Raw genomic sequence first — 15,015 nt, 5'->3', positions numbered from 1 at the left:
GATGGAAGATAAAATTTAAAATATAAGCACATATGAGAAAATGTTAATGCTGACACTTCTACTCTTATAGATCTTTGTTTCAACCACATTCTGCACTGCTGTGTATGTGTGTGTGTGTGTGTGTGTGTGTGTGAGAAAGAAAGAGAGAGAGAGAGAAAGAGTGGGGGAGAGGAGAATCTAATGAGATTGGACAAGATGAATTGTTCCCAAATAAGGAATTACCAGGAAGACTGTAAAGTATGAATCTGCATTCACTGTTGCTAATTATAAACCTTACCCTGAGTTTATGTTTATCTAAGGATAATACTTATGTTTAGGATTACATATATATAATTTCAAAATAAATAAAATAGGGGTACCTGGGTGGCTCAGTTAAGCAGCTTCCATTCGCTCAGGTCATGATCTCAGATTCAGTGCAATCCCTTTCAAAAATCCCTGTGGCATTTTTTGCAGAAATAGGAAAAAACCATGTTAAAATTCATGTGTACTCTCAAGGGGCCCAGAACAGCCAAAACAGTTTTGAAAAAAAAAAAAGAACAAATTTGGAGGATTTGCACTCCCTGATTTCAGAACTTCTACAAAACTACAGTAATCAGAAGTGTGTGGTACTAACATAAGGATAGACATATAAACCAATGGAATAGAAGAAAGAGCCCATAAACAAACCCTGGCTTAAATGGCCAACGGGATTTTGACAAGGGTACCAAGACCTTTTAATAGGGAAAGGATGGTCTTTTCAACAAATGGTGCTAGGAAAACTAGGTATCCATATACCAAAGACCTTACCATACTCCATATATAAAAATTAACTGAAAATGGATCAATTACCAGGACACCTGGGTGGCTCAGTTGGTTAAGCATCTGCTTTCAGCTCAGGTCCTGGGATTGAGTCCTGCATCAGGCTCTTTGCTCAGCAGGGAGCCTGCCTCTCCCTCCCCCTGCTTGTGCTCTCTTTCTCTGGCAAATAAATAAATAAAATCTTTTTTTAAAAAAGGATCAAGGGGGAGAAAAAAAAAAAGGATCAAGGGGCGTCGGGGTAGCTTAGTTGGTTAAGCGACTGCCTTCAGCCCAGGTCATGATCCTGAAGTCCTGGGATCGAGCTCAGCATCGGTATCCCTGCTCTACAGGGAGTCTGCTTCTCCCTCTGACCCTCCCCCTTCTCATGCTCTCCCTTTCTTTTTCATTCTTTCTCTCTCGCTCAAAAAAATAAATAAAATCTTTAAAAAAAAAAAAAAAAAGAGGGGCGCCTGGGTGGCTCAGTGGGTTAAGCCGCTGCCTTCGGCTCAGGTCATGATCTCAGGGTCCTGGGATCGAGTCCCACATCGGGCTCTCTGCTCAGCGGGAAGCCTGCTTCCCTCTCTCTCTGCCTGCCTCTCCATCTACTTGTGATTTCTCTGTCAAATAAATAAATAAAATCTTTAAAAAAAAAAAGATTAATTACCTAAATATACCTAAATATAAGAGCTGAAACTATAAAACTCTAAGAAGAAAACATAGGCCAGAAACTTTATGACATTGGATTTAGCAGTGATTTCTTAGGTGTAACACCAAAAGTAGAAGTAACATAACAAATCGAGATTAATTTGACTTCATTGAAACTACAACATTTTATGCATCAAAGGGCACTATCAAGAGAGTGAAAACACAGCCCACAGAATGGGAGAAAATATTTGCAAGTCAAATACCTGATAAAGGATTAATATCCAGAATATATAAAAACTCTGAAAACTTATAAGAACAACAACCCAATTCCAGAATGGGGCAAAAGACTTAAACAAAAGACTTTATCCAAAGAAGATACACAGATAGCCAATAAGCACATGAAAAGATACTCAACATCACTAGTCATCTGGGAAATGCAAACCAAAACTACAATGAGATATCACTTCATATCCATTAGGACAACTGTTACCCTACCCCCCACAAAAGGAAAAATAATGAGTGTTAGTAATGTAGAGAAATTGGAACCCTTGTGCATTGCTGATGGGAATGTAAGATGGTACTGTTGCTGTGGAAGACAATATACCTGCTCCTCAGAAAGTTAAACATAAAATTATCATATGATCCAGCAATTCCACTTCTAGATAGATACCCAAAAAAATTGAAAGTGGGGACTCAAACAGATACTTATATGCTGGGACATGCAAGTGGCTTAGTCATCGAGCATCTGCCTTCAGCTCGGGTCATGATCCCAGGGTCCTGGAATCAAGCCCTGCATCAGACTCTCTGCTTGGGAATCCTGCTTCTCCCTCTCCTACTTCCCCTGCTTGTGTTCCCTCTCTGTGTCTCTCTCTGTCAAATAAATAAAATCTTTTTTTTAAAAAAAGATACTTTTATGCTGTTGTTCATAGCAGCATGATTCACAATAACCTAAATAGAAAACAGCCCAAATGTCCAGCAACAGATGAATGGATAAACAAAATATATTATGTACATATAGCAAAATATTATTCAGACTTAAAAAGGAATGAAGTTCTGATACAAGCAATAATACAAACGAACCTTGAAAACTTTATGTCATGTGAAGTAAGTCAGACACAAAAGGACAAATATTATTGTTTCACATACCTGAGGTACCTAGAGTAATTAAGTTCATAGAGACAGTAGAATAGAAGTTACGAGGAGGTGAGGTTGGCGTGGGTGGTAGTTGGAATTAGTGGAGAGTTAATTGTTTAATTAGTAAATTGTTTCTGGGATAATGAAAAAGTTCCAGAAAAGGGTAGTGGTGGTAGCTGCACAACGTTGTGGATGCCACTGAATTATACACCTAACAGTGGTCAAAATGGTGAAGTTGTATGTATTGTATATTTGACCAATAGTAAAAATTCAGCAGCGTATAATAATAAACCTTGAACTCTTGCTCACACATCTGTGGGTGCGCAAGATTTCAGCTCATCTAGGCTCATTTTGGAGCTATGGTTTGTGTCCTGGTCTGCCCCTTCTGCTTCTGAGCTTCCTTGGACCAACAGCTACTTGAGATATCATCTTATGTAGAAAAGCAGGAATGCTGAAAGGCAAGTTCCACTGCACAAGCACATTTCAAGCCTTTGTTGGCATCATATCCACTGATATGTCATTGATAAAGCAAGTCATATGGCCAAACCCAAAACCAAGAGGCAAAAAATTACCTTCTGTCCACCTGGAATCTATAGCAAAGGTGTGGATGAATACTACTAGCATAGGGGAGCAAAGACTTGAGAGCAAGAATTCAGGACACCACAGAGATAAACTAAGAATTTTTTTAATTTTTGGCAACATTGAAGAATAAGGCATTATTCATTAGTACATAATTTGATGCTATGGACGTTACCTCCTTTAAGTACTAAAACTATTCTGACGATTTTAACAGAATGGTTTGAAGTCTATTTTGTACGTTCTTCCTTTTTTAAAAGTTTTTTTTTTTTTTTTTTTTTAACGACAGAGGACCATTATAATGACCATCTATGACTATGCGAAGTGGTTCTTTGTTACTTTCCTGTTTATTTTTTAATATATATTCTTCAGCAGTCAGCTATATACAATACTTGTGCCTACTTCTAATAGTTCTGTTAGACTTCTTTTTTAATTTGTTGCTTCTTAGGTAATGTATGTAGGTACGAAAATTTATAATCAAGATAGATAAAACTACAGATGTTGAAAGTGTCCCTGAGGTAATTGGTGAGGCCCTGAGTAGTAAACTATATGGCATTCAGGTTGGAAGGATGGGATTTTATTCCTTCAGATAATGGAGTACTGTTTGTTTTTCTCCCAAGTTGCATGTTTTATAATTGAATTATTCATATATTATAGCATTTCTTTTTTTTTTTTTTTAAAGATTTTATTTATTTATTTGACAGAGAGAGATCACAGTAGACAGAGAGGCAGGCAGAGAGAGAGAGAGAGGGAAGCAGGCTCCCTGCAGAGCAGAGAGCCCGATGCGGGACTCGATCCCAGGACCCTGAGATCATGACCTGAGCCGAAGGCAGCGGCTTAATCCACTGAGCCACCCAGGCGCCCCTATAGCATTTCTTTAAAAAAAAAAAAAAAAAAACTTGATAGCGAACTCAAAATATTTTTATAAAATACTTTAAAAAAGGATGGTTTTTACCATTTTATCTTTTTTAATATTTTATTTATTTATTTTAGAGAGCAAGAGAGCAAGCATGAATGAGGGGAGGGGCAAAGGGAGACGGAGAAAAAGACTCTCAAGCAGACTGAGTGCAGAGCCCACTGTGGGGCCAGATCTTCCAACCCTGAGATCATGACCTGAGCTGAAATCAAGAGTTGGATGCCATAACTGACTGAGCCACACAGGCGCCCAGCAATTTTATTTTCTAGGGACAGCATAAGTTGGAAGTAAACTATTAGACTGATTGTTGACAGTTCCTAGTGGATGACATGAATAGGATAGCCTATTAAGGTATTTTTTTAAATCAAGGCTATAACTAATTTATTTGTAGAGTGATTAGTTTTCTGCAGGTGAGAAGGGTGGTTGGAAAGTGGAAGAGGCGTGAAACAATGAAGTAGTAGTGTGTTTTGGGAGGTGGTGGTAATAATAAAGAAAGCCGACTTAGCTGTCGGAAGGATGTGTCTAATTTACTTCACCCATTTCTTTTACAGTCAGATAGTTCCCAGAAGTTCTCTGCTTTCTGCTGTGGATTTTTTTCCTGCGGTATCCTCGAAAAACCCAAGGCTTTTTAGTTGTCTGTTTGAACATAACCCTCCTTGAAAATAGGGGTATAGAGCCGTATTAGTTTCAAAATATAAACCTGAAACTTTAACAGAATCTCTTTATGACAGCAAACTATCGTATACATGCTTCAAAGTTTTAAGCCATCTTAACATGCAGTATCAGTTAAAATCATATTAATTAGGCTTTTTCTAAAAAGTAGAATTTCATCCTTCTACTAGCAGTAGCTTATTCAAGTATTCCTATCCCTCTCTTGCATTGACTCTAATTATATACACACATAGATAAAACCCTCATTAATGCTTTACTAAAGCTAACTAGTAAGTTCTAGTGTGACCCTTTTTTACAGATCTCTTTGATTATAATACTATTTCTACTGAATTCATTCAAGTCTACAGATAAATAATAATAGCTAGATATAGATGTGGATGGAGTTATAGAGATATTAGAGCTAAATTATTCAGAGTTTAAAAAAATCATGGAATGGGGTTACTTATATCTGAAGAGACTATTCTGTTAACAGCATATAGCTGCTAGGTATAGTGAGGAGATAATACTGAGATTGGAAGGGCAAAAAAATTAATTTTAAGCATGCTCTGTATCTGGTTAATTTTACCTTCTTTCTAATTGATTCAGTAGACTAATCTGTGATAGAAGTCTATCTGTGGCCCAGTTTAAAAAACAGGTTGGGTTTTCGGAACTTCCTTTTATGACTTGTTTGGTGCTAGAAACAATGTTTAAAATAGTGGTTATTTTTGTTTAGCTGCTCAAGTATTTTATTCCATAATATTACCTAATTAAATAAAAGTACTAAACATAGACCTAGTTACAAGTTTCAGGTCCTAGATAAAAGAAGTGATCTGGTACTTTTGAGGAAAAATGAAACTATTATTTTCTTTAATTGGCCCTTTAGGACAGAGTGTCAGATCACATCCCAAATTTTTCTAGAAGGATATCAGCTTAATGCTCAGTCTTTGAGAGCAGATAACTTGAGTTGGCTTGAAGAAGACTTTCTGATAATGGAAGGCCTCTTACTAAGGGGATGACCCTTGAAGGCCAGGGTCATAGCAGGAATGTAGCAGAGTGGAGGTCTGGTTGGGTCAGAATAGTTTATCGATGAAGCAAGGTTATCGATGACGCACACTGATCAGTAAGGAAGAGAAGGCCTTCCTAAGAGAAATGTGTAAACTAAGCAACAGTATCCTCACGTAGCCTAAATCATATACTCAGGTATCAAGTGTTCTCATTCAATCAAAAGAAGCAACTGGTAAATGGAAATCATACTGAAGAGAGATTCAATGACTGCATTCTAACACTAGATAGCCAGTGTTAGAAAGCCATTTAAAAATATACCACAATAGGGCGCCTGGGTTGCTCAGTGGGTTAAGCCGCTGCCTTCGGCTCAGGTCATGATCTCAGGGTCCTGGGATCGAGTCCCGCATCAGGCTTTCTGCTCAGCAGGGAGCCTGCTTCTTCCTCTCTCTCTGCCTGCCTCTCTGCCTACTTGTGATCTCTCGCTGTCAAATAAATAAATAAAATCTTTAATATATATATATATATATGCCACAATAAATTCTGAGATTCTTCAGTGCACAGGAGACTCATAAAACTTGTAAGAAATATGTACAATGTTGGGTTTTTTTTTTAAGTTAGTATCAGCCATACAGAGTTCTAGACAGTGTAGTAAAGTGAAATGAAATTTTTTCTTCCTTTCTTCACCACTTTTTACCCTCTTACCCTCATTTTGATCCTTTTCCAAACCTGAGCAAATGTTAATTGAAATGGACTGTGGGGGCACCTGCGTGGCTCAGTGGGTTAAGCCTCTGCCTTTGCCTCAGATCATGATCTCAGGGTCTTGGGATCGAGCCCCCCATGGGGCTCTCGGCTCAGCAGGAAGCCTGCTCCCCACCCTCTCTCTCTCACCTGCCTCTCTTCCTGCTTGTGATCTCTCTCTCTCTGTCAAATAAATAAATAAATAAATAAATAAAATCTTTTTTAAAAAAAGAAAGAAAGAAAGGAAATGGACAGTGGTATTCTCTTGGGTAAAATAAGCATTGATTGATAAGATTTCTGAAATCTCGTCAAGTGGCACTGCAACTACTAAAGACCCAATTCCTTATCAGAATAAGTAGAACTTTTCCTATGAAAATTAAATTTTCTTTTTCTTTCCTTTTTGTTTTTTTGTTTTGTTTTGCTTTGCTTTTTTGCTTTTGTTTCATTTTGTTTAGATTCTTGTCATTCATTTTGCAGGATTCTGGGTTGGCACTTAAGCCATGAAAGGCTAATATAAAAGTTAAGTGACATATGACATAGCAGATAAACAGGGAGTCCAGAACAGATTTTCTTTTTTTTTTCTTTTTTAAGATTTTATTTATTTATTTGACAGATCACAAGTAGGCAGAGAGGCAGGCAGAGAGAGGAAGAGAAGCAGGTTCCATGCTGCGCAGAGAGCCTGATGTGGGGCTCCATCCGAGGACCCTGAGATCATGACCTGAGCCAAAGGCAGAGGCTTTAACCCACTGAGCTACCCAGGCTCCCCCAGAACAGATTTTCTTGATGCATGTTTGCCCTTTCTGTTGTGCCAGCTGTGTCAGGAACTCCACTCTCCCAGTTACCACTTTTGCATTTTAGTTCCTTCTTCTCTTTTCACCACACCTCACTTCTGCAGCTCCAGTTACCACCTGAGATTTTTAATTGGTACTTTTACATTGATAGTTTGGGCCAGTTGAGCTGCTGTGATGCTGACATCACTGCCCAAGAACTGAAAGTTTAATCTTAAGCTTTTCCACAAATACATTACGATACATTCTGGCTGTACAATAATACAAAAGTAAAACTGGTACATTTTGTATGAGAACCACCATTTTGGATTATACCCTTTATCCCTTGGCTATGTACGAGAGATCAAAAAATAATCAATTGGTGAGCTTAATAAGCTTCATAATTTTATATTTCAGAATTTGAATATCCTATGTTCAAAATTCAAGTTTGTTATAGAATTCAACTGCCCAGGTGACCGATTTAATGTATATTGAGCTTCATGTAGACATTCTTAAATGGAGTCGCACAATCCTATAGGCTGTTTGCCATAAATCCAATGACAGTGTATACTCAGAAACTACAGGCATGGAGGGCTTAATTACAGCAAGCTAATGCCCTTTTATTACCTTGAAATCTTTTCAGTTGACCTTCTTCTATTATTCAATTCCATTACATACCAGTAATTGCATTTATTAAAGCCCATGCTTCTCCTTACAGGAAATGCTGATCTTTGTAAGTTTCAACTATAGGAAGGAAAATGTTCTTTAATAAATAATTGAAAGAATTTTCTACTTTTCACAGTTCAGTGCTGGTCCTTGCCATTTAGGCTCAGAGTATTTTATGAATGGTAACTAAATTATGGCATCTAGAAAATCATCTCTTCAAAAAATCTCACAAGTGTACTGCATAGTAGCTTATTGTAAGTAGGTTAAATAGACTGGCTTTATCTCAAGTGGCTTACTGTATTAAAAAAGAGTTTAATATTTCGGCTTTACTGTTGAAACACCAAATGAATTCTGACACCTCTGATGAGATTATTAAAATTGGGAATTTTTTCTTTTGACAGCATTAACAAAGAGAGCATCGTAGATGTAGAAGGTGTAGTGAGAAAAGTGAATCAGAAAATTGGAAGCTGTACACAGCAAGATGTGGAGTTACATGTTCAAAAGGTAACTTTTTTCAAAATATAAAATTGGGTACAGAAATAGATTTGAATGGTTCTTATAACCATTCATATCAAACCTATGTGTTCTTAGAATTGATGTAAAATATTGAGATTTAGAAATTGATTACTGAATCGATTAGCTTTTGTTCTATAACAAACTACCCTAATACTTAAAACATTTATTTGCTCATGATTCTGTGCATGGGGCAGTTAGAGGCAGGTTGTCTGGGATGGCTCATCTACTCTGCATGACATCAACTGGACCTACTGCTGGTTCTGGGACATTTCTCCCTGTGGCCTCTGTTCATCCAGTGGGCTAGCCCAGGCTTGTTGACATGTACCAGAAGGGTTCCCAGCAGCAAGAGAGGGAAGCCCTAGCGGGCGAGCACCTTTCAAGCTTCTCTTTGAGTCATGATTGCTAAATATGTCATTTGTCAAAGCAAGTCACATGAAATAACTTAGATTTAAGGGATGGAGGAAAAGATTCCACCTCTTGATGCAAAGAGAAGCAAGATCATTGGAAAAAAAAACATGTATACAGGAGAATGAGGAATTATTAGAGCCATTTTTTGCCAACAATCTACCATATTCACATAGGGAAAAATATAAAACACATCTAAAAAGCTCTGTTCACTGTTATGAATATATTTTGCTATGAACTTTCTCTGACAATATATCTCTAAAGACTGATTAATTATACTAATTCTTAATGATTATATTTCCTTGGGATTATAAGGAAATTATATTTCCTTATATTTCTGATACTTTATAGAGAAATCAAGAGACAAAACTCAGTTGGGTCTTACATTCCAGCAATAACTTCCTTTCTTTTTTTTAAAGATTTTATTTATTAATTTGACAGAGAGAAATTACAAGTAGATGGAGAGGCAGGCAGAGAGAGAGAGATAGGGAAGCAGGCTCCCTGCTGAGCAGAGAGCCCGACGCGGGACTTGATCCCAGGACCCTGAGATCATGACCTGAGCCGAAGGCAGCGGCTTAACCCACTGAGCCACCCAGGCGCCCCAATAACTTCCTTTCATATAAGATTTATCCCACATCTATTTTCTTCTCAGGCATAAAAACTTTAAGTGCTCCTTAACATTGACTTCTAAAACACTGTAAGTGAACTTACACATATTTAGTACTTTTGAAATAACCCTGCAGTTTTGAACCTGCAGTTCTCAGATCCGGCCTAGTTTGTGTCTACAGATGCATCATAAAATTTCTTTTAAGGAGTACTCACTTCCTGCCCTCATCCCTGTATGTATATTTGCTTGTGTGTGAGCATATATAAGATAGAGCAGTCAAGCAGATTAACAGATGCAGAAAGTTAGTCTCATACACAGTCATCTGAGAGTAAGGTTGTATTTAACTGGAATTGTCATGGGAACTCTTCAAGACTTAGAAAATCTTGTGTGTTTTACTGACCTGACTTGCCAAGTTACTTGGCAAGTTATTTGTGTAAGCTTCATTTCAAACCAACATCAAGAAGTGTGTAACCTAGTAAAGGCAAACCAACATAAGGGTATGCTGACCAAGTAAAATAACCCCTTATCTTCCAAGTAACATCTTTTTCAATACTTAAATAAATAAAATTTTAGTGAGTAGAGCAAGTAAGCATACTTCTGAAATATTCTAATTATCTAGCATTTAATACAAACTTAATAAATGCAGATGATAAATATAAAGCCTAAAGAACTTATAAATTTTGCCTTAATGGAAATAACTATAAAGTATCTCACAAAGTATGAAGTAGTATATCTTAAAAAGAGTCTTACAGTAAGCACTGGCACTTATCAGTTACTTGTTTATTCAGCCAGCAGTTACTGAGTACATACTTTGAGCCAGCACTGCATGAAGTTAGGGTGCTTACAACCTAATGAAGTAAATGTCTGCTAGTTATAAAAATAGCAGAGATAGGGACGCCTGGGTGGCTCAGTTGGTTAAGCAGCTGCCTTCGGCTCAGGTCATGATCCCAGCGTCCTGGGATCGAGTCCCACATCGGGCTCCTTGCTCCACGGGGAGCCTGCTTCTCCCTCTGACTCTGCCTTCCACTGCTCTCTCTCTGACAAATAAATAAATAAAATCTTTAAAAAAAAAAAAAAAAAATAGCAGAGATAGCTGTTCCAGTCTACAATTTTGCATTGGAAATCAAGTTTCTGTTAGCTCATCAAAAGGAAACACTATACTTAAGAATAGAAAATGGTGACAAACTATTTTATTATAAGGAGGATGGGAGTATCTTTCTGACACTTTCTTAAAGAGTCTGAGCTGAATGCTAAATGTGGTCTACCAACTGGAAGAATATCATTTCCTTTCCTGAATTAACTAAATTGGGTCTGTTTCCCTTTCATGCTTTAACAGGTTTTCCAGGCATAGTTGGGAGTAACTAATTAGGTAACCTGTTTTTAAGAGTAGCCAAAAACCCTAGCTCATTTTTTATGACCTATCTGTGTTTTAGCTCTAAAATGTGCAATTAATATGAGTGAATTTAACAAATATAAAGGTATTTTAACAGCATAGAGGAATACAATCTATGGTAGCTCCAAACCAGGAGAGCAGCAGGAAATGAGATATAACATGTTTGATGAAAGGTGGAAAGGACGGGATATTTGGAAAAAGAATGAGGAAAAGAAGTTGACAGACAGCAGAGTTGGGCTGACTTCGGTCCTAGCAGTAGAAATGGCCAAGTGCTGTGAACAGTGATAATAACACATTTGTTTAGTGGCCCCTTCAAAAGAGCAGTGTTTTCATATTCTTTCCTCCATTAGATTCTTACCTCAGACCTTCTTTTACAGAACAGAATAGTGAAACACTGAGGTTAAGTGATTCGCCTAACAACAGCTTTTACATAACAAAGCAAGGCTTTAAGCTCAGACCTCTTGGCCCCAGTTAGTACTTATTTGTCACACTGGTATGCACATTAGAGTTTACAAAGTATTTGTATATATGTTCTCTCATTTGACTTCCAACAACCTAGGAAGGTTGGCAAAAAATACTATGATTCCCATTTTATAAGTGAAAAAACGTGTACATCTTTGTTTGATTTTAGTAGGTAGTTTCAGTTAAGATATATGCAAACATAGCTTCATATTTATGTCAGCTTTAGATTTTTTTTAAGTAAAAGATAACAGGTTTTGTGTGCTTCATGATATTTTTGGTAATCTCTCACTTTCAGATTTATGTGATCAGTTTGGCTGAACCCCGCCTGCCCCTGCAGCTGGATGATGCTGTTCGGCCTGAGGTGGAAGGAGAAGAGGTTAAAATTACATTTTTGAAATATTTTGCTTCCTCTGTATGTTTAATTTATAGATCATTGAAAACTTGATGTCCTACTTTTGTATGAAGCATACCTGTGAAGAGATTTGAGCTTCATTTTTTATCTAAATTTACTCTTCTATCAACAATTTTCAAATTTCTTGTTCTTAGGATGCCTTTACACTCTTAAAAATAACTTCCCCATAAACTTATGTTTTTATATATCTTTATCAATATTTATAATACTAGAAATTAAAATGGGAAAATTTTAGTATATATTAATACAGTAACAGTAATATATATGTGTTTTAATATATTAATCATATATGAATGATAAAAATCAAATTTTTGAAAATATTTTTTATGAAAAATATTTTCAAAACAAAAAATAGTTTAGTGTCAAGAGTGATATTGTCTTACATATCTACAGATCTTTGTAATGTCTGCCTTAGTAGACAACAATTAGGCCTTGCATCTGCCTCTGCATTTATTCTGTTGTGATAGCACACATCACGAAGCCTTGGAAATACTCAGTACCGAATGAAATCTGTCATTGTGAAAAATAGGTTTGGACTGTTATTTCATGGACTCCCTGAAAGTGTCTTTGGGACCTTCAGTGGTGCCCAGAACATACTTTGAGAATCACTGCTCTGTCAACTTTTATCTGTTCCTTCAGTCTAACTAGCAGGTAAAATCGAGGAATCAATGAAGGTACAAGTGGTTAAATTCTTCTGATGTTCCAGTAATGAGGCAAAGCTTTGGTGGGGTGGGAGAGGGAAACAAAGCATTAACTTCTGTTTATTTGCATTTCTCTTTTTTCTATCTCTCTTTTAACAATAGTTTCTCTGTAGCCCTACTACTTATTTCTTGGATTCCTAATTTGGGGGTATAATATTAACCACATAAGCACACCTCTTCTCACTTAAAAGTAAACATGGCTTCTTAAAACTGTGTGTTCTTAAAATTAGTAAAATCTGTTTTTTCCTCTCTTTTTAGGAAGGAAGAGCTACTGTTAATCAGGATACAAGATTAGACAACAGAGTCATTGATCTTAGGGTATGCCTCATTTATTTATTAAATGACATGACTTTGGCGAAATCAAGGGGGGTAGGAGTAATACCACACCTCTCTCAGACTTAGAGAACTAATTGACATTTGCCTGTACATATGACAATACAAGAAACAATTTACCTTTCTGACTGACCTTTCCCCTAAATATAATTGCAGACAACAAGGATAGTCAAGTAATAATTTACAGGATATTGACCTGCTTTATTTTAAAACAAAGGAACATGAAGCTAATAAGTGGGCTTACTGCCAGGTGATACCTATTTTAGACAAATTAGTAATTAAAAACACAACCATTAATATCACTATAAAATTATGAAAGATGCTATATGCACATTTTAGAATGCAGACCAGGTGGATATTAGTAATTAATGCCTTAATCCTTTGAATTTGATCTGAGCACAAAATTAATAATAAAGAGGTAGTTGGCCCTGGTGATTTATTTAGTAATCTCATAGGTCTTCTATTTCCCTTTCTGATTTGGTTGCAAGTGAAAGAGTTCAGTGGTTTCATCATTGTAGTAAAACCAATGTCATCTTTCTTTCTTAATGTTTGACCACATCTTCCTCCTTAAATACTCTACCTAAAGCTTAAATCCTTTGTCACCTTAGAAGTTCTTTTCAACTTTTCTGCAATAGTATGGGTCTACCTTTTTTATACACTCATATGTCACCCCTGATTTTTTGCATTTTTGTCCCTTTTCCTTTTCTGTTTTAATCTATAGTCTATAGGAAGAGCTATAACAATAATCAAAAGTCCTCTTGATACTGCCTAGAAACCTCAGAGTTTTCATAATTTGGGCCACAGTAGATAGACACCATACTCTTTTTGCCTGTGCTGTTTATTCACACAAGTTATTGGTTGTGCCTGTACAGTTTGGTACCGATGTATTTTTCTTTGGCATCTCTCTCTTTTTTTTTTTTTTTTTTTAATTTAAATTCATTGCCACTGTTGAAAAGTGGGGATTTATCCATTGAATCTAGATGGCTTTTCTTAAAAAGTTGGAGGTGAATTGGCAATACTCTGGCATGGCAACATTAGCTAGCACTCTAGATGGACTATTATGTCCTCTGCTATGCCCTCCCTGCACCATCCAGCAAGTATCATTCCATTTATGTTATTTGTCTGGTCCTTGTAAGCATTCACATTTTTTTTTTTATATTTATTTATTGAGAGAGAGGGAGAGAGCTCACATGCACACACATACACACAAGCTGGAGGAGGGGGTGACAAAAGGAGAGGGAGAGAATGTCAAGCAGACTCCCTGCCAAGCACTGAGCTGGGAGCATGAAGCAAGCCTTGATCTCATGATGCTGAGATCATGACCAGTGGAAATCAATAGTCTGACACTTAATAGGCTGAGCCCCTCAGGTACCTCTAAGCATTCACATTTTTAACCTCTGCTTTGTACATTTTGGAAACTATTGTGTTCTTAAAATCTTTTAAGCATCTTAGTTTATATCTAAACTACTCTCTAATCTTTTATAGGCTCAGCAGAGTCAAGTTGGAGATGTCAGAGATTTTAAAGAGTAAAATTGCCATTCTCCTATAATGGGAAAAATTCTAAGATATATCCTTATACTAATTGTCATATAACCTAACTTTTCTCTCATATAATGAACTGTTTTCTTTGTGAACCTTCCAGGCAGGTGGCCTGATTAGAAAATACTCCATCTCAGTTAATGTGTCAAATTGATTTCATTAGATTTTATTATTGTCTTTTAGACATCAACAAGTCAGGCAGTCTTCCGTCTCCAGTCTGGCATCTGCCATCTTTTCCGTGAAACTTTAATTAACAAGGGTTTTGTGGAAATCCAAACTCCTAAAATTATCTCAGGTATGCTTTAAGACATTTCTCTTAATTTTTAAAAATAAATTTGCTTTCTCCCAAATTGTTTAATATTTTTTAATTAACATATAATGTATTATTTGCCCCAGGGGTACAGGTCTGTGAATCTTTAGGCTTACACATTTCACAGCACTCACCATAGCACATACCCTCCCCAGTCCCCTGGTTTATCCCAGCCACCCTATCTTACCCCCAACCCCCCAGCAACCCTCTGTTTTGTGAGATTAAGAGTCTCTTATGGTTTGTCTCCCTCCCGTTCCCATCTTGTTTCATTTTTTCTTTCCCTACCCCCAACAGCCCCCTGCACTGCCTCTCAATTTCCTCATTAATTTTTTTTTTAATTTGAGAATCCCAACTGTCCCTTAAGGTTAATCCATGAGACTTTTTATTTTGAAGACTGTGCAGCACATATCACTGACATCAATAATACAGCATCTCCTTGTTTCAGAAGTCATTATGTGCTAG

General features: G+C 36.8%; 1 protein-coding gene across 1 annotated transcript in view; it reads left to right on the top strand.

The window, feature by feature from the left end:
• The window catches only part of DARS1 (aspartyl-tRNA synthetase 1), a 62,936-nt gene that overhangs the window by 32,818 nt on the left and 15,103 nt on the right, over window positions 1-15,015 (top strand). Inside the window, exons 5-8 of the mRNA XM_059166737.1 lie at window positions 8,277-8,379; window positions 11,554-11,634; window positions 12,630-12,689; window positions 14,427-14,538. Of these exons, the coding sequence (XP_059022720.1) occupies window positions 8,277-8,379; window positions 11,554-11,634; window positions 12,630-12,689; window positions 14,427-14,538 (356 nt within the window). The remainder of the gene's footprint in view (window positions 1-8,276; window positions 8,380-11,553; window positions 11,635-12,629; window positions 12,690-14,426; window positions 14,539-15,015) is intronic.

This window comes from Mustela lutreola, chromosome 3 (genome assembly GCF_030435805.1).
Source record: "Mustela lutreola isolate mMusLut2 chromosome 3, mMusLut2.pri, whole genome shotgun sequence".
Taxonomy (NCBI): Eukaryota; Metazoa; Chordata; class Mammalia; order Carnivora; family Mustelidae; genus Mustela; species Mustela lutreola.
The sequence above is the reverse complement of the archived record's forward strand: the minus strand, read 5'-3'. Positions and strand labels throughout refer to the sequence as shown.